The following is a 27,745-nucleotide window of genomic DNA, read 5'->3' on the forward strand; positions in this document are numbered from 1 at the left end:
TTAAGAAGAGGAAAATTAGGATTCATTTGTAAAAGTTGTATTGTTATGTACATGCACACATGTGGTCTGGTGAGAAAATATATTTCTAGATTAAAGGAGTCACAATAGTTGTACAGTATCCACCTATACATACATAGCAAAAAAAAAAAAACATCAACATTCATGACTTGCGCAACAAGTCCGTTGGATCTTCCTTGCAGCTAATAACAAGTGGTGAAGCATGAATATTGTTCCTTTTATGTGAAATTGATAACTTATCATCCTGAATAACTTTTTCGACTTGTCCTGACACAGATGCAGATGAAGCTCCAAGTATCTGCACTGATAGACTTCCACCTACATGAATATATAATTAGAAGTTGATAGGAATGGAATCATGAAAATATTTGCAGATATTTCCCAAGTGGAATAAAACCTCAGACCGAGCTATGATCCTGTAAAACAAAACCTTGTTTTTTTCTTAAGATTGAGCCAAAGTGTGAGTAGAATCATGTTATTCACAGTTCAAATCAAACTGATAGGGACAGTCTTACAAGAACCAAATCACTGAATGATTTCCTATTGCATACTGAAACTGGGAATCGATATTACCTAATACAAGGGCGGCCCCAATCCATCCACTTAAACCCCATCTCTCACCAAGGAGAAACCAAGCAAACCCAGCACCCCATATTGGTTCCAGCCCATAAATTATTGCAGTCTCTGTTGCTGATACATTACACATGGCAGCCATCTGCACATTAAATTGAGATGAAGGCCAAATATAGATGTCAGTTCATCCTTCTGATATCCTTTGAAACCAAAACCAATTGCCACAAAGGAGCATATTATTACGACTATAAGATATTTATGAACTAAATACTGGTCAATCAGCTTTTAGTTATAAATATTCCCATCGTAAAAAAAAAAAACTAGTATAAGGCTAAATGTCCTGTTTTATTTTTTGCAAGCCAGATATCAGATGAAAGCTGCCAGATATATTAACATACAGACGGGTGACCGGTCAGTTCCATTTTGTCACACTGAGGTAAAGTACTGGAGAAAACAAAACCGTGGTTTACCAAGGATGTCCAGACATTTGACTTTTGCTTACCAAGCATGAATGTAAGGACAGACAAAGAAAAATGTAAGAAAATGAGAGTTCAGCGGGAATTGAAGAAGGTTTCATGAATACACTTGAGAAAATAGTTAATACCCTTCATACTTGTCAAGATAACAAAATTTTAAGCAGTAAATTATAACAAAGGATTTAGGACACTAACATCATCAATGAAGCTGATAATTCAAGGATAAACAACACAAATCCCACTAGCTTAGGGTCTAACTACGTGCCTTGAGTTTTCAAAATTACCATTCATGTCAGATTTCGGTCCCCAAGTCAAAATTAGGTGTAGTTTGTTCCAAGTACACCGTATCCCAGTGGATTCCCATGTATATGGAATACACTGACTCTCTCGCTTGCCGCTCTCCTCTCTCACTCGCCTCTCTCCCTATGTATCGGTATTTCAGAATGTATCTGAAATGTATCTCGGATCTCAAATACATATATCTAATGCGATTCATATGCATCTAGGATACGCTAACTCTCTCGCTCACCTCTCTCTTATCTCGCTCGCATCTCTCCCTATGTATTTGTATTTTAGATTGAATCTGCAGGTATCAAAAATACATGTATCTAGATGTGTTTGACTTGAAATTTGATATGCAATTATTAATTAGTGAGGCAATATGTAATAATTTCAAACTATAGGGAGAATTAGTAAATATGGTAGAAATGTTTGTATAATTAGATAGTTTTTCATAATTCAATGATAGCATGAAGTCCATAATTCCTCCAGATACAGACCCATTTAAGAGTGAGTCTATCCAAGTGAACAAAATAGCAAAGCTTTTCATGATAATATGTTACTTATAAAGAATATACATGCCATATATTCAAAGCAGACTTTTCTTAGATGTGTGATCAATTTAGATTAGCAAGGAATTAGGAACTCAATCATTCAAAGCATCAAATGAATACCAAGGGTATGGGATGAGAAGGTATTTATCAATATAACTGCTTAAACCTCGTACATTCACTAATTATCACTATTCCATGATGTTTCAAATTTAAAGTAGTAACTGCTGTTTAGAAAGGATCAGAGATGCTCTGGCCCAATTTAGAAGAACGCTAGCATTGTCATATAAATAATTGAGCAAACCTATGTGAAATAGTGTTTTCTTAAAGAAGGCATCCTTCTCTTAGCACCAAGATCTGGGTCCTCGATTGGATTGGATACGCGATTGCGTTGATTCATTAGCGACAAGACGCATCGCGGAACTTGCCAACCACTATCGTAGGAACATATCGAGTCAGCCAGATAATCAGCCTAAAGCCTTTAACCACTCTCACACAACGCCATCTTACAACATGATTAGCCATGTGCAATAGGAGTCGGTCAAATGTATCACACACTACACTATTTTAATGTCCTATTGTAAACAGTAGATCTCTAACATCAGATAGATGATTGAGCTTGTTAACAGTCGACTTCTTGTAATATAAGGGAATACATCTTGTAATGGTGATAGATATCGCTCAATCATCACAAAAGCAATGAATCAACATCAATTCATTGATCTTTCAATTGTTTTTGATTGACTACCGATTCCAAAGGAACTAGAGTTATATCTCTTTTCCATTCCAGAGTCTTATGCGTTCCCAACTCTATATTGTTTTCCTGCGGCCTACCTTAGACAAGTGTAAGCCTAAGTGCACTTTAACTAACTGTCATCCCTGGCTCATCAACGTTTTTTATCAAGACTTAGCCTATAGAGGATAATCATAGTCCCGTCCTCCACTAAATCATTTTTTACAATTTAGCAATTATGAAGAAGGGTTGGCCTTACCCAAGATATTACACGAGCAGGTTCAGTCAAAAACCATAGTATGCTATAAGTAGCATTGATCACAATAATCAAAATTTGCTCACTTCCTTTTTTTTCTTTTCTTACGTTAATAACATGACCCTCAAGATAGTAGTCATTTTATGTTTTTTTTTTAAAAAAATTAAAAAAAATATCTAAGTAGTTTAACAACGGTCGAAGCACGCCCGTCCAATGTGCTTCTTTCACGACATGCTATAGTCCTGGGTGTCTTCCAGTGGTCTAAGAATGAAGTTTGCACCAGCCTACTAGCAAAACAAAAGGTAAGGAACTTCTTTCACAACTTCAACCAATTAGTAATTTGTTAATTTTGGATAGAAATTTTTAATAAATTTAAAATCTAATAACTTTAAGAAATGTAATGAAATCTAAAATAGCTTTCTTGTGTATAAATGACAAAGTTGTTACAAATAAGAGACTACAAAAAATAGAGTTATGAACTAAACTAAATTAATTAGAAAATTAAAGAAACATAGCTAAACAAAAAAATTCAATAAAACGCAAGTTTTAACAAATTGTAAATTACCTTGATGAATACACTCATGTTTAGCAAGATAAATGAAGAGAACCAAAATTCACTTCGTAGAAAAGTTTAATTTCTTAAAAATAAAATAGACTTTAATTAGAGTAACTTTTTATTTGATCGAGAAAGAAAAATAGAAAAAAACAAAAGAAAAGACGTTTAGGGTAATAAATTTACAATGCTCTCGTTGATTGAAAATTAATTAAACATGCAAATATTGATGTCATACCCTAACGTTTGAAATTAACTAACAACTTTTTTTTTCTTTTTTGAAAACTTGTAATTTGGAAATCAACTAACAACTTGAAACACAAAAAATAAAATAAATTAAAGAATATAATTGTAAAACAATAAACTAATAACTTGCAATTAAAGAAATAACCACACATTAAAGGAAATGTAGTGTTGTAAATCTAGCAATATATAGCACTAGCCAAGGGGCATTTTAAAAAGAAAAAAAATTATCAATGTTGACGAACCTTGTGGAGGAACCTTTAGATTTTTGGGAAATTGGATTCTCTTAATCGCTATTAGACGGGATTGAAATCATGACCTTAGTTTGAACCCTCTTGTCCACTGCATTACATCACCATCTATTGCCAAGCGGGTTTAGCTAATCTAAAATATCCATTAGTTTCCATTTTTCGGATAAATTCACACATAAAAATAACAATTTCCCGATGAAGCAGATCATTTGAACCCCTTTCCTATAAGGTGGGTTAGCTGCTATGTCTTCTCCCTAACACAATCCAATATCACCAACAGACACATACAAAGTGCTAAATATGAACATGCAAAAATATAAAAAATGTTACAAACTATGGATAGAAACAACAAGACTAGAATGTGGTATCAATAGCCTTTAAGAAGAATTGGGTGATTGTGATTCGAATGCTCCTTTACGGGTTTACTCTAGAAGAAATCTAGACAAGCATGTGGAGATAATCTATCTTAGTTTCTTTGTTTTAAATAGGATAAAATATAAGAAGTTATTATCGACAGCAGTTATCTACGGCAGTAACTATTTCTATCTCTATATATTAGGAGTTATCTTAATGTTCAATATAAATGTGTATTTTGGAGAAATCTACAGAAGAAGAGTATTATTATTATCTTTGTAACTGTAGATTTGTCCACTCCATACGGACATAGTTATTGGTTAATGCAATGTTTAAGATTCTTGCACTTTATTCAACCAGTAAAGTTTCATTCTCATCTCATTTCATCTTAGTTTCTATCATTTTGGTATGAGAGCAGCAAGATCCAAGATGGTGGGATCTACACGTTCTTCTGATGAACCACCAGCACAACCAGTCACAAATCATCCTAGTGAGCCCTCGAATGATCACCTTGTCTAGCAATTAACATTTATAACATCACGCTTGGAAGCATTAGATGTAGTCTTGAAGGCTCATTCTAGTGGTACTCAACTTGATGCTAATCAAGGTACATCTGCTAAAGGAAAGGGTCCAGAACGTAATATAGGTACTCGTCACACCAGAAGGTTTTCTTGGGTCGAGGATGTTGATGTTGACGTGGATATACCTTGGTGATTGAAGAATCCATCTCATAGGCCACACATAAAGATGGAATTCCCTCGATTTGAAGAAGGAGATCCTCGTGGCTGGATTTTGAAGGTGGAAAAATATTTTCGGAACTATCAAACTCCAAATGATCTAAAGGTAGATGTTGCAGCTATGTATTTGGAGGGTGATGCACTTGATCTCTTTGCATGGATTAATAGTGAGCGTACACTGCTGAAATGGGAGGACCTTGTTAAAGCTTTACAAGAGAACTATGGTCCTGCAGAATTTAAGAATCCAGATGAACATTTATGTTGCATTCAACAAATGGGCACAATACAAAAGTATCGCCGGGAATTTGCTAAATGATATGCCCGAGTCAAGAATTGGCCAGAACATTATCTTTTGGGGATGTTCCTTACGTCAGAACTCATAAGCCTAGAGTTGTTTATAAAGTCATGAGCCTTGCAATGTAATTCGAGCAAAAAGTGGGTTCCAATCGTGGGCATAAAGGTCTCAATGACCAAATATGTCACAATCTAACACAACCCAAATTGGTTATGCACGTGAAGTTACTTACCAATCAGTAGGAAACCAACTCGTATCACAAACTAGTCCTAATTCTGCACAGATATCTCCTCGTCCTTTTCTAAATTGTGCTTGGGAGATAGAGAAGTAGAATATAGCCAAAGGACTTTGTTTTAGTTTTAATGAAAAATTTGTGCCAGGTCATCGTTGCAAGACAATATCTCTCACTCTTATGGAGACAAATGACAACATTGAAGGTGGTAAATTTGTGGAACAAATGTCAAGTGACATTATTGATGAGGATGTAGGTACAATTGACCTTGTTGAAATTTCATTCCATGCCTTTCTAGGTAACACAACAAGCACAACTATGAAACTTCAAGGGACCTTAAATAGAATGAATATAATGAACCTCCAGGTCATTTCCTCCATTTTACAATCTTTTCGGTGTTTAGAGATTTTCTATAGTGACCTTAGGTCATTTATGACTTGCTAGGACTGACAATTCGATCGCCTGGTCGTTCATTTGGGTTTCGAGCAAGTTTTCTTATTTTGGAGCTTCTGAAGTTTGAATGGTTGACTGCGGTCAGAACTCTAGGTGCAATTTTGACGATTATGTTACCTCAAGAACATTGAGTTTGGTATGGAAACACCTTTGATACAGATCCTGAGATTTCTGGGCTCACTCCAAGCCACCTTGTTGATTTTTGCTTGAAATGGAAATTGGGTGTGGGACCCACCTTTTGTTTAGATGACCTTCATAGGAAGTTTTGACATCTCTATTTAGTCCGGAATGTCGACTATGGTGAGATAGCATAGTTCATTTGCATGCACGGGGTCCCGAACGAATCTCGAGCACCCCATCGAGGATTTTGAGCCTTGTTGCACCAGCTAGTGTGGCACTTGTTCTTCTTCGCGTTCACGCGCCTCATGCTGCAATCGTTGTGGCCAATGATTTTGGCTTCTGTGTTCCGAGTTGAGTACCGCATTCGAGAGGACCAAGGTAGTTGGTCATCGGATCCCGGGACTTGGGGCGCATTTGGGAAGGTCAAGGAGTTTGACCCTCCACGTTCACGGAGCTATGGGGGCCTAACCCTTCACATTCGCGGACTGGGTCCTGTGTTCCAAAGGTCGGTTGATTGATCTTTTAATTAAAGACTAGTCTCGAAAATCAGTATTCTCTCCAATTTTGTATTCTGATAAGTTGAGTTAGGGAGCTCCAAATTTGGTGATTTCAGTTGCATTGGGTCGGGAATTGTCAAGGCTTCATGTTAGGGTAATTGGGACAGTGTGAGGGACTTGTTTTGAAGGTAATTTCTCGTCGCGGAGACCTTCCTTGCCTCTTCAATGGTGGATTCTTGTGAATTATCTTGCATGGGCTGTTTTAACTCTTTTCCGAGCTCGAATTATGCTCATTTTCAGGGCACAAGTTCCTTGAGCTATTTTGGGCCCAATCTTATCAAGGGTCGGCTGAGTTGTGGTTGTTGTTGTGTACCTTCTGGGCTTATGGAAGTTCGGTTAGATTATTGTTTGATTATATAATTGTATCATGTGTCAATTTGATAGCTAGTTACATTAATGATTTGGACTTGTCTTTATTTTGGTGCTTCTCGTTTCGACCGAGTTGGGTTGGCCTCTTGGCCGTTGTGAAGTGTAGTGGTGGTTACCGGGCTGTATCTCCGGTTGGTTGGCTTTCATAGGGGACTCTCGTAGTGGTTAGGTCGTTGGGCTAGCTCCTCTAGGTATGTACCCTTGCCCCAGTCCTTTCCTCATTTCATTCTATTCCATTGTATCTGCTTATCTTAATTGTGCTTTATCTCTTCTTTAGTTGTTTGTGTTGTACTTTCCTTATTTACATGTTATTTGTACTTGTTTTGTCTTTGGAGCTTAGTCGGTCTATGCCTACTGAGTACCACTTGTTGGTACACATACTACACTTTTGCAGCCTGCAAAATATAGTACAGATTCTCACCATTGACACGTGCCTTGTGCGGAGTAGCTTTTGAATCCGGAGACTAGGGTGAGCTCCTAATGTCCGGAGTTGTTGATCTCCCTCTGTTTTGGCTAGGACTAGTCTTTATTTTTGTATTCGGAGACAATTTTGTATATATTTGTATTTTGGCTTGTACTCCTATTTTGATTAGAACTTCGACTACCGACTGAAGCCAGGTCTTGGGGTCGTTTTGTATGCATTTATATTGTTATCTCTTCATTTGTTCATTGTTATTGTTCAATGCTTTCTTCAAGTTTTTCTTCCACATGATAGCTCGTTACTCCTGGTTCCGGGCTATGGGTTTGGCTTACCTATTGGTGCGGTATTGGTAGGTGTCATCATGACTTGAGAAATCAGTTTGTGCCACGCAAGGTGCTGCTTCTGGTTGATAGTGGGTCATCCCACAATTTTATCTCTCAAAAAATTGTTGAAGAATTACAGTTGCTTGTTGAAGTTGTGCCCTACTTTGGAGTCCAGATTGGCAATGGTGATATCATACGTTGCAACAGTCTATGCCAAAATCTTGTTGTGAAATTCCCTGGATTAACTATTGATCAAAATTTTATCCTTTCACTGTTGGAGGAGCAGATTTGGTGCTTGAATTAAGTGGCTTGTTCTTTAAATATAGTCCAAGCTAACTGGAATGAGATGTTTTTTATTATTCAATGGGATAAGCGATATAAGCTTCAGGAGGTTCCACAAGAATCATATGCACTAGTTGATTCCCAATATTTCTCCAAGGAGGTTGATACGTCAGGTAACTCTCTACCCATTGATATTCAAAGCTTACTTCATAAGCTTGAATCAATTTTTGAAGAACCCAATGCCCTACCACCTTTTCGTCAACACATCCACTCCATCCCTCTGATTCCTAACTCAAAACCACCCAATATCCGCCCCTACCATTATCCATACTTCCAAAAATCAGAAATTAAAAACCAAATCTCTGAATTACTCCGAAAGGGTTTTATAAGGTCAAGTACCAGACCGTTTGCTAGCCCTGTCCTTATCGTCAAGAAAAAGGACATACATGGTGCATGTGCAATTGATTATAGAGGTCTCAACCAAATCACTATTCAATATAAGTATCCAATTCCAAATTTGATGAGCGAGCTTCTTGATAAATTGCATGGGGCACCTAATTTTTTCGAAGATTAATTTGTGTTCTGGTTACCACCTGATACGTGTCGATCCCGCAGACATTCATAACACTGTTTTTCGTACGCACTCTGGTCATTATGAATTCACTGTTATGCCCTTTTTTTATAACGATCCTTGAGGGGGTCAGGGGCTGAGTAACACCCTCGGGCCTTAACATAAATAAAAGTAAGCAAAATGCAAAGAGGGGGACATAAACCTTACCTCAGGTCCTATGATGGTTCATGAGTTAGTTAACTTGCTAAAGTTACCAACTCTTCCCCTTATTCTAGAAATCAAACCTAAAATATATGCACCTAAGAAGAGAGGACTCCCATTACAAAATTCTAGGAAAGCGTAAATAAGCGTGACTCTCCCCTTGCCAAGGAATTGTAATGCCCTTTGGTCTCACTAATGCTCCTTCTACGTCTCAATGTGCTATGAATGATTTGTTCAGACCACACCTGCACAAATTCATTCTTATATTCTTTGACGACATCTTGGTATACGGTCAAACCTTTGAGCAACATATCAGTCATTTGCAACTTGCTCTCCACCTTCTCAGAGATAATCGTGTCAATGCCAAAACTTCTAAATGCTTATTTGGGCAAATCCACATTTTTTTTTGGGTCATGTGATTTCCAAAAAGGGGGTTGGTGTTGATCAGGATAATTCAAGTTGTCTTGGAGTTATGTGATTTCTTGGGTTAACAGGTTATTATCGCAGATTTATGAGGATATTTGAAAACCTTAAAGCACATTTCCTCCAACCTTTTTTGGCCAAGGATGAAGCATGATGTTACGATTTTTGTTAGAATTGTTTAGTTTGTTAACAAGTCAAATACCAAGCTCTAGCACCTGTTAGACTTCTACAAATGTTGCCTATACTTGATAGAATATGGGAAAGATGTCTCACTTGACTTCATTGTAGGACTTCCCAAATCTGGTGGTTTTGATACAATTTTGGTTGTCACTTGTCATAGATCGTCTCAGCAAGTATTCTCATTTCATCCTACTTTCTCACCCATATACTACCAAGATTGTCGCTAATGATTTTTCGCAGAGAAGTTGTGCGTCTTTACGGCATTCCTTGGTCAATCCTATCTTATCGGGATGTTATCTTTCTCCGTGACTTCTCGTAGGAGCTTTTTCGACTTGGCCAAACAAGGCAAAGAATGGGTACATCGTACCATCCACAATCTGATGGAAACACAAAGGTGGTTAACAGATGCTTGGAATCGTATTTACAATGTTTTGTTATGGAGCAACCTCGTACATGGAATCATTATTTATCATGGACAGAATTTTCTTTTAACACGGGCTTCCACTCATCCACAGAGACTAGACTACCCCATTCAAGGTTGTTTATGGCAGCCTCATTGTGTCTTAACACTTTTGACCCTTTAGCAAAGGCCACAGAAATTTCATGTCTCAACCAGGAGACTGAAATTAGCGAAGCATTGGAGGGTACACGTCAGAACAACTCGATGCAGATGATGAGAGTGAAAAGATCCGAATCCCTAGGGCACCACGAATTTCTCCTCAGAATAATCAATTAATCTTGGCAAGCGCATCAGATTCATACTACTCTTCCCAGAATTTCTGTGACTCTTCATCTCTATCATGCAACGATGAAGGCAATCTCACCCCTACAGTCATTGAAACTTCCAAATGGACCAAGCTTGTGATGGTGAAGCAAGGCCTTCGGGATAAATGTTGCTAGATTTGAACACGAACTCCTAGATATGGTGCTTAGAATGAAACAACGGAGACGACTGTAGTTACAACAAAAACAGGTAATTCAGGGGCAGGACAACCCAAAAAGGAAGAAGGGAGAGAATGAACTAAAAAAGCTTCTTTGTGACCTGATACAACATAATGGCGACAAGAGGGTTAGGGGTAGGAAATACAAAGCTTTCTCTGGATGAAAGTAAAAATTTTGAGTTGGAATGTCAGGGAGCTCAACGACATCAATAAAGGAGCACAATAAAGTCCTTAATCAGAAAGTGGAATCCTGATGTAATATGTTTGCAGGAAACCAAACTAGAGGAATGGTTGAGCTTGATCACTGGGCAGTTATGGGGAAATAGATGGGCCAGCTGGGCAGAATTAAAAGCAAATGGTACAAGGGGAGGCATCATCATTCTATGGGACAAGAGGAACTGGGTAAATATTAGCACACATCAGGGGATCTATACAGTTTCATGTATGCTGGAAAGTGTGCAGGAAAATTTCCGATGGTGTTTCACTAGAGTTTATGGGCCTCATACAAATATTGAAAGAGAAGATCTTTGGTATAAGCTTGCAGCAATAAGAGGAGTGTGGGATGACAGTTGGGTCATAGGAGGCGACTTCAATGTCTGTCGTTTTGAAAGTGAGAGGTACAATTGCATAAGAAGGTCCAAGGCTATGAGTAGCTTCAATGACACCATCTCGGACCTTGGCCTCATGGATTTGCCTTTGCAGGGGGAATTCTATACCTGGACTAGAGGAGATGATCCAATTCAAGCATCAAGAATTGATCGGCTCCTGATATCCCCAGAATGGAATGACTGTTTTAACGCAATCAATCAATTAGCACTCCCTAGTGTAGTCTCCGATCACAGGCCTATACTCTTGAAATGTGGGGATTAGGAGTCTAATCCATCTTACTTCAAGTTCGAAAGTATGTGGCTAGAGGAAGAAGGCTTCTTGGAGAAGGTCAAAAATATGGTGGCAAAGTTGCTCTATTAATGGGACACCAGATTTTATTTTATACCAAGAAGCTCAGATACTTGAAGAAAGATATCTCAAATTGGAATAGAGAGGTCTTTGGCAAAATTGACACTAACAGAAACAGGGCACTGGAGGAATTAGCTGCTATTGAACATGCTTCAAAGAATAGAGCACAGACTCTAGAAGAGAAATCCAAAGTTCTATGTCTCAAGTTGGAATTGCAAAAGCTAGCAAAAATTGAAGAAGTATCTTGGAGGCAAAAATCAAGATGCTTGTGGCTTAAGGAGGGGGACGGGAACACAAAATATTTTCAGAAAGTTGCCAATGGTCATAGGAGGAACAATACCATCGATAAACTCAAAATAGGTGAAGTCATTGTGGATGATAAAGTTGTAATCAAAGAAGAAATTTTGAGTTTTTACCAGCAACTATACACTGAAAATGAACCTTGGAGGCCCACTATTCGCTTTGAAAATATGGCATCCATCTCCCTGGATGAAAGAGATTGGCTGGAAAGAAATTTTGAAGAGGAGGAAATTCATGCTACCATCAAGGCTTGTGCACCTGACAAGGCTCCAGATGGCCTTTTTTTCAGAAGGCATGGGATGTAATTAAATATGAAGTAATCGGGGCCCTAAAGCACTTTCACCATAACTGTCATATGGTCAAGTCCTACAATGCTTCCTTTATTGCCCTCATTCCTAGAAAGAAAGGGGCAATAGAATTAAAAGATTACAGACCCATCAGTCTTATTGGGAGTGTGTACAAGTTAACAGCAAAGATTCTTGCGGAGATACTTAAATCTGTAATTGGGAAGTTGGTATCAGGCTACCAAAATGCATTTGTTAAGGGTAGACAAATCTCAGATGCTGTATTGATAGCAAATGAGGTGCTGGATTGGAAGCAGAAATCAGGAGACGCAGGGTTGTTTAAACTTGACATAGAGAAAGCTTTTGACAAGCTTAATTGGGCCTATCTGTTCACAATCTTGAGAAGGATGGGATTCGGGAATAGGTGGATCAGGTGGAACAAATTCAGTTTGACAACGGTAAAATACTCTGTGCTCATTAACAGAGGACCTGTAGGTTTTTTCTCTCCTCAAAAAGGGCTAAGGCAGGGAGACCCCCTCTCTCCCTTTCTTTTCATCCTTGCTATGGAAGGCCTTAGTAAGATGCTCCAAAAAGCATGTCAGCTACAATGGATTGAAGGCTTCAAAGTAGGCAGCCCCACGGGAAACAATGTCACAGTTTCACATCTGCTTTATGCGGATGATACTCTGCTATTTTGTGGGGCAGATAGATCACAAGTTATTAAGCTAAACTTGATTTTGCACATCTTTGAAGCTGTCTCTAGACTACACACAAATATGTCAAAAAGCACTATCTATCCAGTAAACTCGGTGCAGAATCTGGTAGAGCTAGCCGGAATCATATGCTGCAACATAGGGTCCTTTCCAACAACTTATCTTGGGCTGCCTTTAGGTGCAAATTTCAAGGCTAAAGAGATATGGTCGGGAATAATTGAGAAGCTTGAAAAAAGACTAGCAACATGGCAAATGCAGTATCTTTCTTTTGGAGGAAGAGTTACATTGATTAATAGTGTAATGGACAGCATCCCTACATATCATATGTCCCTTTTCCCTATTCCAGCAAAAGTTCTCGAAAAGCTCAACAGAATGAGAAGGAATTTTCTATAGGAAGGCAACAGCAAGGATCATAACTTTCACTTGGTTAAGTGGGCAAAAGTGACACAACCTAAATCTCAAGGGGGGTGTGGGTATCAAAGATCTTGCAGCTCACAATAAAAGCATGATGATGAAATGGTTATGGAGGTACGGAACTGAAGACATTGGATTGTGGAAAGAGGTGATCAAAGCTAAACATGGTGCGCTTACTCACTGGTCCACAAATGTCTCAGCAGATGCATATGGAGTTGGTCTATGGAAAAGCATCAGTAAACTTTGGCAAGATTTTGCTGGGAACGTCACATTTAGAGTTGGCAATGGATCTCACATCAAATTTTGGAAGGACATATGGTTGGGAGACACAACTTTGGGTGAGGAATTTCTAAGTTTGCACCTCATTGCAGCTGAACCAAATTCTACCATAGCATCCAATAGATCAGACGACATTTGGGACCTAAGGTTCAGGAGAAACCTAAATGACTGGGAACTTAATGACATTTTTGCCCTCTTTGCCAAATTGCAGCCTTTCTCCTTTTCACCCCAAGAGCCTGATAGATTGAAATGGGGTAACTCAAGAAAAGGTCACTACACAGTCAAGGAAGGGTATCACAGCTTATGCTCAAGGAACTCAATGATTGACAAATGGTCATGGAAGCATATATGGAAGACAAAATTACCTACCAAAGTGATCTGTTTCAGTTGGACTGCACTACATAACTCATGCCTCTCACAGGATAATATCTCCAAAAGGAAATTCCAACTTGCTAACTGATGCTATTTCTGCCACAAGCACACAGAAAGTGTCAACCACTTGCTACTGCACTGCCCAGCTGCCTCAGACCTCTGGAATATGTTTTGTTGCTTTTTTGGTCTTTCATGGGTCATGCCTTTCTCTGTTAGGGATGCTCTTGAAAGTTGGAGTTCACGGGATGTTGACAAAGCCATCAAGAGTATGTCGGTGATGATCCCTGGTGTTATATTTTGGTGTTTATGGACAGAGAGGAACAAAAGATGTTTTGATGGAATTTCAACTTCTAGAAAATCTTTTGCGAGGCAGATGTCTAGTTAGCCTTTTTAGTGGTCCAAACTGACCCCTGTAAATAATTTAGAACTCTTCTTGGATTTTGTTAGCTCTATAGCTTAGAAAGAGGCTACAAATCCTTTTTTTGTTGTAGCTTAACTGATCTATCCTTGTAAAGCTTGCATCTTCTTGATGCCTTGAAATGAATCTACTTCATCAAAAAAAAAAAAAGAGGTTGTTTATGGTAGAGACTCTCCATCCATTTCTCCTTTTGTTTATGAAGAACAACTTTTGAATAGTGATGCCATGCTGAAAATTCTCAAGGATAACCTTTTAAAGGCTCAAACTCGAATGAACAACAAGCTAATTCTCATCGTCGAGATGTTACCTTTCAAGTTAGAGATTCTGTCTTTCTACGTGTTCAGCCTTACCATCAATGTTCTTTGGCTCATCGTACGAAAAATTGTCACCTTGATTTTTCAGTCCATATAAAATTGTACGACATGCGGGACCTCTAGCATATGAACTGGAGCTTCCTGCTTCCTCCAAAGTCCATCTGATTTTTCATGTATCTTTGCTCCATTCAGCTCATGGTCAACAAGTTGTTATAGCACCAGGCCCTCTTCCTCTTACTGAAGATTGGAACTCGCCATATCTCCTGTCAACATTCTTGCGCATCGATGGGTCAAAGAAGCTGGTGCTTCTTCTTTGGAACTGCTAGTTCAATGGGTTGACCGTCCCCTTGAAGAAGCTAGTTGGGAGAACTATGATCTCATTGCAGATCAGTTTCCTTCTTTTCACACCTTGAGGACAAGGCAAGTTTTCAGGGGGGATGCACTAATACGAATGCTCCTTTACGGACTTACTCTGGAAGAAAATCTAGATAAGCATGTGGAGATAATCTATCTTAGTTTCTTTGTTTTAAATAGAACAAAATATATAAGCAGCGGTTATCTATAATAGTTATAAGCAGAAGTTACTACCAGCAGCAGTTATCTACAGCAGTAACTGTTTCTATCTCTATCTATGAGGAATTATTTCTATGTTTAGTATAAATATGTGTATTTAGGAGAATTCTGCAGAAGAAAAGTATTATAATTTATAATTATCTTTGTAACTGGAGATTTGTCCACTCCATATAGACATAGTTATTGGTTAATGTAGTCTTTAAGATTCTTGCACTTTATTTAACCAGTAAAGTTTTATCCTCATCTCATTTCATCTTAGTTTCTATCAGATTGTCTCATCTAAAAGCTTAAAATGTTAGAGAGATTAATTACTCAATTACATTTTCAACAACCTCTTCATGTGCATGCCTAACTCATTTTCTTGGCCAAGAATGTGGAAATTCTTTTTTGATAATGGATGGCAGTTAGCCTTGAATTGAGAATTTCTGTCTGCTCTCATAACATGTTTGTGTAACCATCTCATCTAAAAGTTCTAGTTGTCAGAGAGATCACATTTTTCATTACTTAATTATGTCTTCAAACACTTGTATCAAATATGTACAGTACCTAGAGCTGCTACCCATTCATGAAAAGGATAGTTGGCTCAATAGGTATGCAAGCTACCAGCTTACTCATCTCAACTATTTAAATCAGCATCTAAAAATGTATATCTAGTGACATACGAAGTTTAAAGTCCGTTACCGTCTTGACTCTTAACCATACCAAAATCAAAATATCTTTCTAGTGTATCTACATTTATAGTGTAAAAATACACCATACCGGAGCTACTGCAATCTCACCTCTTTCTCAGTCTCTTCCACTCATTCTTGGCCCAGTCAGTAGGAAAGCTACCACCTTTTATATAGTGAAATGTATACTTAAGTGTCAGAAACCATTTTGACCAGAGCAAACTACTGTTCCAGTATATCCACCTTCACATTAAAACAAATACCAGAATCATGGAAGCCACTTTTATACATTCACACACACACACACACACACACACACACATATATATATCATTCACACAAAAAAAGAAGAAAATAAACAAGGATCAGTGTACATAACGCCATCTTCATTGGACCTCAAGCATAATATATGAGACTATGAGAAGTCAAACGTGAAGAGCCTTAGGCCAGCTCTCATTTGCAGCTACTTAAAGTACCTTAAAGAATATCTTTTTAGGCAGACGGAGAAGTGTACCTCTATCCATAGACACAACCCAGTTGAAAATAAGCCAGTGTAAAGAGCAGGTATCCAGGGAAACGACAAAGCTGAACTCCAGAATGTTGACCATGTCCAGTCTGTCGGATTTAGTGCTAGAGTACCGAAAAATGAGCCTCCAATAAAGTACCACAACGTTGATACGAGAGCAACAACCAACATCTGAAGAAATAGATGTAGACATTATGTGGGCACTTAGAATGAAATCATAGTGGCCAACAAGAAGATGAAAGATAGGTAATGCACGATTCCCTAACAAACCTCATAGCCAAGGAGCGGTATAAAGTTCTCTTTACTAGTACTTCGTGATATATGCTCAGTCCGTAGCATATGAACCCCAAAAAAGAGTGCACTTAAGAAGTTTAACAAATCTCCAACCTGAAATGTTCATATATACAGGTGAACACTTTTACATGGACTTAGTTTGTTAGGAAACTAACAGCCTAATAACAGCTTTTAAATAAAAAAGCTTAAAACTATTTATTTTTAGTTGAAAAATAAAATTTTAACTATTGGTAATCATATCACAAGCATATGTGGAATTTACAACTAGGGAATTCCACAAGAACTCACACATGGAGGTGAGCCACTAGATTCCAACATCACAACACCAAAAATCGACATGAGAGCTCCAAACCAGGTGCGTGCAGGAATTATGGATCCTAACATGCCATCAAGCAAGGGAACCACAACAATCTGATCAGTTAACCAGGAGTCAGCAAGGAGGAACCATCGATAACAGGAGATACTTTATTATCAAATTATGAATTCAGGAAAATGCTCTTACAGTGAGCATAGAAAGAAAAGAAGCTCGTCCAGCATCAGAGGTGAGCAATCCAATTGCTTGCATAAGGTAGCCTAAGCTTACCCAAAAACCCAACTCCATCCCTGTATTACGGGTCTGAGAATCATTCGCTCGGAGTACAAAAGGGACAAAGGGAATTGCTGCAGAAGCAAATCGTACAACATTGAAGATGCCAGGATCAACAACTCCTTCAATTTCTTTGACTACAGAAATATTACTAGCTGCAGTGTGGACAAACAAGTCAGCAACCATGAAAATGTCATTCCAAAAGGTGAAGACAGTATGCTACAACTTAGCATACAATATGCTACAACTTAGCAACGTCAGCAATATGTCCTCACCTTCTAAGATATCACTAGCATCTGAAGCTTAGAGAAGGAAGTATGTTTTGGCCTTATGGACATTCTGCAAGATCAGTAATGTTTTGGCCTTACTGCCATTCTGCAAGATCAGTAATCCAATATAACCAATATCTGATGCATGTCCGCTATTGCCTTGATAAAGTCCCCAACTTAACTAAAACTGAGGTTGAACATGTAAATCTCACCAGATGTTACTAACAACAACATACCCCATGAAATCCCACTAAGTGGGGTCTGGGGAGGGTAGAATATACATAGACCTTACCACTACCTCGTGGAGGTAGATAGGCTGTTTCCGAAAGACCCTAGACTCATCAGAGGTTGTTGAAATTCTATATGAAAGATCGAATAAGATTGATTATCAGATCTAACTGTTTCTCACATAAATTTTTAACTAAAATGGTTTTTCGGGAGATAGAGAACCATACAAAACTATATTAGCTATATTTAAATTTCAAATTATATACCTAAGAGCTAAGACAAGATGAAATTCGTTTTATTTTCTTAATTTCACGAAAGGAACAACTCACTCTTGGTGATAAAGGCTTCTTGATTTGTAATCAAGAATATAGGTCAAAAAAGAATCATCCTCAACTTCCATTTCGTTTCTTTCTACAATTGCATCGTCTATCACCTTCCTTATTCTAGGTTTTTTGGAACTGCCTTCTTTTGTGGACTCCTAGGAATTCCGTATAGAGGGGAGGACATTCTTCAAGTTGAACTAACTCTAAGGGTTACTGGAAACCTCTTTGCCTTCGTCTGAGTACATGTTTTTGAAGTGGGCAAAACCTCTGCCTTAAGGAAAAGTGTATAACCCCCATAGCTACAGACAAAAGAGAGAGGCTAGGTGTCAATCAATAGAAAGAAAAGGAAATAGATCCACTTCATTTCATTGTCCTACTTTGTCGCCTATACAAAGCAATGAGAACGGACAGAAATGATTTTTTTCCATTTTTCTCCAGTCTGAGATCAATGATTTTGGTTTAATGTGATCTCGTTACTTTCAACAATCAAAGAATGTATGAAAACTCATTTTACAGCAAACTATATCTCTAGATCTCTATTCGAGAACTTCTTTAAACACTTATAAGTTCCTATCATTGACTACGATCTTTTGGAAATGTTTGTTCAGGTGAAAATGTGGAAGGGATGAGGAAAAACCTATGTTGCTCGGACTCGGGTGCGGGTATCTGAGATAGGTGCGAATCCGAGAGTCAGATTTGGCAAAATCTAAATTTTAAGATTCAGGGGTACAAATCTGTGTATGGATACGAGTACGGGGATTCGGCTAAACATTCAACATTACAAAACTAGAGTTATAAAGATATTCTATAATTTGAGAGATATTTTGTAAAATTCAATTTTTCATTCTTTCATGTCCATAAAGTGATACATAAAAGAAACAGTAGGACCAAATGTTAAAATAGAAACAATAGGCCCATTACAGGTAAAATGTCACTAGAAGTGGTTAGGCCCAAATGTTAAAATAATTTTAGTTGAAACATGGAGGCCCATAAAGGGTAAACAAGACATTTCGAAAAAATCTCTATAAAACCCAAGTTTTATATTCTCTATCTAATCATACTACCGCTACCTCTACAAAATACACCAAAACCTCAACCCTAGCTCATTCCTACTCCCTCTCTTCCAGAATACTGTCGAAGTCCATCCATTTAAGGTCACCGAGGTTTTTGCATTCTCAATCTTTTCCCAAAATTTATTCTGGACTCTTGTCAAAGTATCCGGATGGCGTTGACCGAATCTGACACGCCCCGCACCCGCATCAGAATCACGTCGAGACGGGTTCGGCAACAAAAAATGAAGAGTCCATGCAGCATAGAGAAAAACTGTAAGGATGGATTGCAAAAAAGTAAAGTAATTCCTTACACTTCCATGTTAAAAAGTGAATCTTAGGCCTAACTCAACCTCAAAAGCTAGCTCATGAGGGGAGAATTGCCCAAAATCACATAAAGAGACTACTCATCCCTTTTTCATCCGATGTAGGAATCTCCAACACCCCACCTCAAGCTTTAGAGCGAGGACAATTTAATATAGAGGCTCAACATTGGTAAACAGGAATTGAGATGGGTCATGTTTTGATACCATGTTAAGAAATGGATTTTGGACCTAGCTCAACCTCAAAAGTGAGATCATGAGGAAAGGATTACCCAAGACCATATAAGAAGACCACCCATTCCTTTTTCAGCCAATGTGGGACTCTTCATCACATAAAAGTATTTAAAGACCTTACAGATTAGACAGGAAGTATAACATAAATCTCTTTTTTACTTCTCTTCCACCAAAACTAGCTCCCCTTTTCCCTTCTCTCTTTATGTCACAAACTAGAAAAAGGTATGAGGTTTTTATTTTTAATTTATTTATATGCCATAAGGCAATGGCAAGTAGGTAAGCTAATTGCCCAAGACTCATGTGATACCAAGCCATCACATAGCCAATTCGAATTTCACTAGCGCAGCTAATACTTGCTACTTATAGTAGTCCCACACGTAAAAAAGTGGATACATGGTGTACATTTAATGTTATTCTTTTAATAAGAGATTATGGTTCAACTTACCTATAATAAAAAAGAGTTAAGGTTCAATTTACCGATTAAAAAAAGAGTTAAGGTTCAATTTACCAATAAAAAAGAGTCAAGTTCAATAAAATGAATTAATTCTAATTTGTAAATATAGATGATCTACAACGAAGTTTACTCAATGAAATGAAAAATTATCCATCAATTGTATTGCAGGGTCCAAATCCCTCTTTGCAGATGATATATGATGGAAGTTCATTCTTCTTTGTATCTCCCATCTTTCTTTAGTCAATTTTATGGTATAATAGGGCTACTATTGGAACCGAAAGGGTTATCCTAAATTGAATTGCTCGGAGAAAGAGATGAAAAAACGAATGTTGAAGATGAACTCTAAATCTCAAAGTCTCAACTAGCAAACATTTGTCTCAATAGTCAATCAGCCACATGGGTTAATCCAGGCCTTCCACATTCAATAATTGGAAACAAGTGGCAGTCACTTAAGGACTCCAACATTTATAGAAGCAATTGGATGTAGATGTAGAGAAGCAAATGCAATATATATAGTAATGTAGTATAATACTTTTAAAAATAATGTCAATATTATTAAACCAATAATTTAAGTAAACAATGATGGTCTGATGGACCCTTGTATTTGTATGAGTTTGTATTATGAACCCTCTTACTCTATACCTTATCAACTGGACCCTTAAATTTATTAAAACACAATATTTGAAACCCCTCTAACCATTGACCAAACCTACGTGGCATAAATATTGCTAAGTTGGAAAATGTGTGAATACACTCGCTTCCAAGCGCATAAATACACTATATTATATTTAAAAACATTATTTTTTAATTAAAAAAAAACTTATTTCTTCACTAACCCTCTCCCACCCCACCCCACCCCACCCCGCCCCAATTTCTCTTCTTCTCCAGCACTCTTCCCACACCTGACCCTAACTTTCTTCTCTTCTTTCTTCAACAAAATCACCCACCACACCCATTCTCTTCTTTTTCTTCGAAATCACCCTCCTTACACTCTCTTTTTCTTCTTCTTCTTCTTCTTCAATCCACTCTCCTCTTTGCAACAAATCAAACCCGCCCCTAATTTCTTCTTCTTTTTTGATGACAAGGAAAACCCGCAGCCGCTACCCTTTGGGTGCGCACAGGGTAAAACCCCCGCTCCTATGCAATAGCTCGCAAACCACATAGGAGAGTAACCCGCACTAGGCAAGCTCGGTGCGATGAGCTCGACCCAGAAGGCAAACCCCTTGCTTTCGCTGGCAAGGGGTTTCGAACTTGAGACCTCCAACATGGAAGTCCCAAGCCCAAACCACTGGGCCACCCCGAAGGGTCCCCTAATTTCTTTTTTCAGACCCCATATTTCTAATTTCTTAGTGTTTTATTTTAAAAGTTGAAACCATTGTTTGTGTTAGTTGGATTCAAAAATGAGGTATGATATGGATTAACGTAAAGGATGATGGTGGGTATTGAAAAAGTTGAAAACTCCATAGTTAAGCTTGAGTTAGCTTGAAGAACAACAAATGGGTCATATGAATTTGTGAAATTAATTCAAAATTGTGATTGGGGATCGTTGAATTTGTGTTAGTGAACTTGTAGTTGAAATTTCAAGTCAAATAAAAAAGAATTTCATCTATTTGACATGAATTTGGTGCTCAAATTGTCGGCATATATATGAAGTTTGAAGAACATGGCTATTATAAAATTTCTAGAATTTTAAAAAGTTAAATATTTGATTTTTATTTTCTTAATATTTAATTTCTTATGTGTCATTGAAAATGACATGAAATTACACAGGTAAGAGGTTGGATTACATACAAGTGATTTGATGAGAAAAAGGTTTAAAATATTGTGTCTTAATGAGTTTAAGGGTTTTTTTTTTTTTTTAACCGAGAAATCCGTTTGTGACCCGCCTTTTGGACCAATCACAGCCTTCTAAACTCGGTGGATAATGGGCCCGCCCCTCTACCCTTCTCCACTTAAATACCGAGCTTTACTTTGCATGGTGTAGGGCTTGAACCTGCGACCTAAGCCACAAATCCTCCACCTTTTGCCACTCAAGCTAGGCCTTGGGGGCATGAGTTTAAGGGTTTAGTTGACAAAGTGTTGAGTAGGAGGGTTTAGAATACAAACACATACAAGTATAAGGATCCATCAGACCATTTCGCCTAAATAAAATAATAAAAAATAAGTTTCTAAATTCTCAACAAAAAAAAGTATAAGTTTCTATGAATAATGGATGTAAACTTTCTTATGATTACTAATTGTTTACATACTGAAAGTTGTGAAATCATCATCCCAAAACATTCATATTTATTTATCATATAAAGATTAGATATAGATAAGGAGATGTGGCAGTTCTGTATGGCCTCCAATACATTTATCTTTTTTCTTCGTTTTTGACTTTTTCTCCTTTTAAAATCAATTGTGATGTGTAGTGATAAAAAGTCACTCTTAAAATTTCATTTAAATATACTTCTCCTTCCCCTATAATTCATTGTGTGAGAAATATAGGAAAAGAGAATTATTGAATTGTTGTTGTGTCTACATTATTACATTTGAGACTTTGTTTATAGACACTAGAATACAATCTTTTACCAAGTAGGATACTATTTACAATTCCTATTTCTATTTATATTTCTATTCCTATTCTAAATAGAATTGTATAAACATATTCCTATTCTAATAAGATTGTATAAACCTATTCATATTCTAATAGGATTGTATAAACCTATTCATGTTCTAACACTCCCCCTCAAGCTAGTACATACAATTCATGTACCTAGCTTGTTACAAATGTAATTACTACGAGGACCGATGAGGGGCTTTGTGAGATATCTGCAAGTTGATCAATTGACTTCACAAAATCGACAGTCAATCTCAATGTGCTTGTCTTCTCATTAAATATTGAATTTGATGCATAATGTTAGTCAATCTCAATATGCTTAATCTTCTCATTAAATACTAAATTTGATGCATAATGCCGATAAAATACAGAGTGATAAAATTACAGTGTTGAACTTCCCAAACCAAACTTGCAAAGACTGTTTCAGATCATAGAGCAACTCACATAATCCACATACAAGGCTACTAAACTCCCCTTGAGCAACAATGTACTCAAAATCTAGTATAAAGTCTATGGATCATGTTGGAATCAATAGATGAGTCGATATTAAACAAGAAAGTCACCAAAAAATTGGTTGAAACATCCTCATACGCCGGAGTATTAGATTTGATGGCTGAAAGTGGTCATAATCTAAGAAATAAAATTATATGGGTAGGGTCGTAATGATAGTACGACCCAACTATAAAATAGAAATTATATAGGAAAGGTCGAATTGATGGCACGACCCTATTGAAAAAGAGAAATAATATAGGTAGGGTCGGAATGATGGCACGATCCTACTGAAAAAGAGAAATTATATGGGTAGGGTCAAAATGATAGCACAACCCTACGCAAATCAAATTTGAGAAGTCACCAAAAAGACACGGTGCTATCAGCTATGTAACTCAGATATGAGAAAGTAGTTCAGAAAAATCCACGGTAGGACGCAAATTAAATATGAAAAGTAGTCTAGAGAGATGCACGGTGTTACGCAAATCAAATATACAAAAAAGGTAGTCAGCGGAAGGATGGCATGGTGCTACACAAATTAAATATGAAAAAGTAGTCACCGAAAAGATGGCACGGTGCTACACAAATTAGATAGGAGAAAGTAGTCACCGAAAAGATTGCACAGTGCTACATAAATTAAATATGAAAAAGTAGTCACCAGAAACATGGCACGATGCTACACAAATACCGACAGATATGGGGTTGACACAAAACAGCCCTAGAAAGTCACCAGAAATTGACGCACAGTGACCTGTCTGACTGAGTTTTCTTCCCTTGAATATGTTCATATATTATTGATCCTACTTTTGTTAACATAATCATTGGCCAAACGGGTAGCATATCGTAATAGCCACCCGCCAGCAGCGAATGCTCTTTGTTCTCTACCAAGATCGTAGAGGCTCTGATACCATGTGAGAAATATAGGATAAGAATATTATTGAATTGTTGTTGTCTACATTATTACATTGAGACCCTATTTATAGACACTAGAATACAATCCTTTACCAAGTAGGATACTATTTACTATTCCTATTTCTATTTGTATTCCTATTCCTATTCTAAATAGGATTGTATAAACATATTCTTATTCTAATAGAATTGTATAAACCTATTCATGTTCTAACACATTGCTTAGTTATTGTTGTATTGCTTGAGTTACTACTTCTAATACAATATAAATAAATACAAATATAAATATAAATATAAAATATAAAAGATATACTAAATTGAGTGTTTTAAGTTGGAGTATTTTAGTAATTTAACATTCAAAAAAGGGGGGTGTTCCAATTCCACTGAACTTTTAACTCACTCGACGGTTGCAAATCACACTTGAATTTATTAAGAAAAGAACAGAAAAACAGGATTGAGTGTTTTAAGTTGGAGTATTTTAGTAATTTAACATTCAAAAAACGGGGTGTTCCAATTCCACTGAACTTTTAACTCACTCGACGGTTGCAAATCACACTTGAATTTATTAAGAAAAGAACAGAAAAACGGGAAAAATCGTAGGTTAAAATGTGTGGGAATCCTTCCATTCTTAGTCAACAAAAAATAGATCTAATACCTCCCCCACCCATTTTCTTTTTCCTTTCTTCATTCAACCTTTTCATTAATGGCACCCTCTTTTGGAAAAAAAACTCATTTGTCGCGTCAAGTGGCCATCATCGATTCTACTTATCCTTACTTTCTTCACGCATCCAACTCACATGGAATAGTACTTGTCAAGTGTATCTTTGGTGGAGAAGGTTATCAAGGCTGGTGTTGGGCTACGAAAAGCAATCATTAAACCTAATGCTAGCTCCTCTTAGCTTAAAACATGGAGTATATGCCATGATATGGTGATCTACTCACTTTTTGTGCTCTCCCTCGAAAAATATCATTGAAAGTGTACTCTACTCCAAGAGGGATCCATAGAGGGTTTTGGGCAATAATCACAGTGCATGGAACTTCAGTGACCTCTACCCTTAATGGTTGACTCATCCAGTTTCTAATGGGTATAAATGAAACTTATTTTACAGTAAGGAGCAATTTTCTTATGATCTCTCCCTTCTACTCAGACTTTTACAGTTATATCACCAATACCTCACAATCAATCCCATTCACCTTCTACTCCATACAACTAATCTCTTTCACCCCCTTTGTTTCGTATATCACCTATACCTCAACTTGAATTGTGAAAGTCACATGCGGAACATAAGCAATGAGTTTGACCCTTCCTTGAGTCATTCCAGTCAGAAAAGTCTTAATACCTTAAAAGGAAATAATCTTATTTACTCACATATTTACACTGATTGCAGGTCACTAATCTAGCAGATGGAGGAGGCAACTCTGCAACACATACGGAGGGAGGCTAACTCAGTGGCGGACCTATTAGCAGATTACAGAAGGACAACAAAGGATCCAAATATGACTATAAATCAGCTCTACGTTTTTAATGCATTTCCTTCCTTTATATTAAAAACTCTCGAAAGAGATGCTACTGGAACTACATCGCTTAGATCAGTTCCTTTTTGTAATGGATAAACCTTATTATTAAATAAATAAAATCCTTCCATTCTTAAGCAAAAATAAAAAAAAATAAAAAACCTACAACTCTACTACTACACTTTGTAACTTTGAAGTTCTTCTGTCTTTTCTTTCTAACATGTCTTCATATCAAAGCCACATGGGTTAATCCAAACCATCCATTCCGCAAATCGAAACAAGGTGGCAGTCACTTAAGGACTCATATATTCTAGAAGCAATTGGATGTAGAGAAGGAAATGTAGTGTATATATTTTTGTTCTCTAATTTGTTACAAGGTTAATTAAGCATACACAAATTAAGAATGGGCATGTGGTGTCAATTGTAAATAGTTTTCTATTTATCTTATTTATTTCAGGTATAAATAGAATGCACTATATGGAAATTCAATGAAGAAGGAAATTTTCTAAATTTATAGTGTTACTTCCTATTCGTCTTTTTTACCATAAGAATGAATAAGGAAAATCCTTATGGCTTAGCACAACCTAGAGTATAAATGATGCGAGTTTTCTAATTTTGCATGACTACAAGGAGGCATGCATAAAATGGAAAAAGTAGAACATTCTGATGGAAAATCCTTCATGAATTGGAAGTGTGTGTAATAATTTCCATATCCAATATGTTTGTGCCATTTATAGATCAAAATGCATATTTGAGGGTCCATCGGATATATAACATTAAGTTACTAGTTAAGTTCATGACCCACTTTTTTTTTTCTTTTTGAAATTGGTAACTTTGAAGTTCATGACCCACTTGTTTGAACATGTTTTGATTATTTTAGACATTTACATATGTGGCAAGGAAACTAAAACTAAGAGTTGAGTAAACACCCCTCCCAACAACTGGTGTAGGTATTCCAATCCCTAAACAAAGAAACTAAACTTTAAGTCAAAACTTCCACCACCTAAAGGTTGAATATTCTCCCTTGCCTTAAACATCACATACAAGTTCACATCTAGAATGGAGCAAGAGCACATAATGCTACCACACATGTGTCTAACCACATATACATCAATATAAAATTGCCTCCTAGCATGCCACATCCATAAGATTCCCTCAAACTTTAGGTCCAGCTATAGCACAATCCAGCATCACCCTATAACAGTAGAAACACCAACAACAGCAGAAGTCGTAGTAGCTATTTCACTTCAGTAGCTATCCCTTGAGATTTTAGTTCTCTATCCATTGGAGACACTATTTCAACTTTAAGACTTTACTAAATGGTTGACAGAATTATATTCTTATACAATTTCACAACTTTTAAGAAGTCAAATTGCATTAAACTAATTGATCTTTTTAAATGTTTTTATTTATTCAACCAAATTTTCAATAGTAGTGTTTTTAAATCTTTCAACCAAATTTTCAATAGTATTATTTTAAATGTTGTTTTCTACAATAGCCTGGTCAAAAAGCATTGGTGAAATGAAAGGAGTAACTATTAACAGTACAAAGCACAAACAGCAGCATCAATAAGTAGAGTAGTAGCTTCTTTGATTCAGAAAAACACTGAATATGAAGGTAGAATTTATGAGACGTACCATAAATCATAGCAGTAATATTGAGCAAAATGATGCTCCTCATCTTCGTTGATGCAAACAGTATCATAGGTCGTCTTCCTGACAACGATTTCAGACTAAAATTCCTATTCTTCTTCTTATGCCCCTCATTTTTACCAACAATAGCTGGTTTTATAGATTGCCGAACACCATTAGAACTCGTTGGAGTGCAATGGCAAGAAAACGAAGACGAAGAGTTTTTTATATGTAGACGTCGGTTGACGGAGTAAAATCGGGAAAGGTCTACAGAACTGAGTGGAGAAAATGATGAGTGGTTTATACTACAGTCGATCGCCGTCGTACAAGGCAACACCGTCGCCATTGCTGGCTGAGCTCCGGCTACTTCGCCGGTCACGCTCTTTGGCCACCGGATCCGGCTTATTCTCACGGTCTGAAAAGACATAAACGCCCTTACTTCATGCTACGTGTTGGGTTGTGATTGCAGCTATTTTGTTTGGTGATTCTAGATATTCAGCCAGACAAGAATAGTAGTTGAGTAAATTAAAAATGTCACAAAATAAAGGAGATATATAGGGTGTGTTCATGTGTTGAGTTCGGTATGGCTATGCCATTTTTTTTTAAAATATCTTTAGAAAAATAAATAGATT

General features: G+C 37.1%; 1 protein-coding gene across 1 annotated transcript; it reads right to left on the reverse strand.

Annotated features, from left to right (window-relative positions):
* On the reverse strand, positions 1–27,745 carry LOC102605709 (uncharacterized). Its single transcript, XM_006343115.2, has 7 exons — positions 27,120–27,745; positions 17,007–17,245; positions 16,793–16,915; positions 16,481–16,597; positions 16,199–16,381; positions 592–733; positions 1–336 (listed from the first exon to the last, which is right to left on the reverse strand). Exons 1-7 carry the CDS (start codon positions 27,538–27,540, stop codon positions 161–163), a joined length of 1,401 nt encoding a protein of 466 aa, XP_006343177.1. The 5' UTR covers positions 27,541–27,745; the 3' UTR covers positions 1–160.

Source organism: Solanum tuberosum, unplaced genomic scaffold, assembly GCF_000226075.1.
Source record: "Solanum tuberosum cultivar DM 1-3 516 R44 unplaced genomic scaffold, SolTub_3.0 scf00042, whole genome shotgun sequence".
Taxonomy (NCBI): Eukaryota; Viridiplantae; Streptophyta; class Magnoliopsida; order Solanales; family Solanaceae; genus Solanum; species Solanum tuberosum.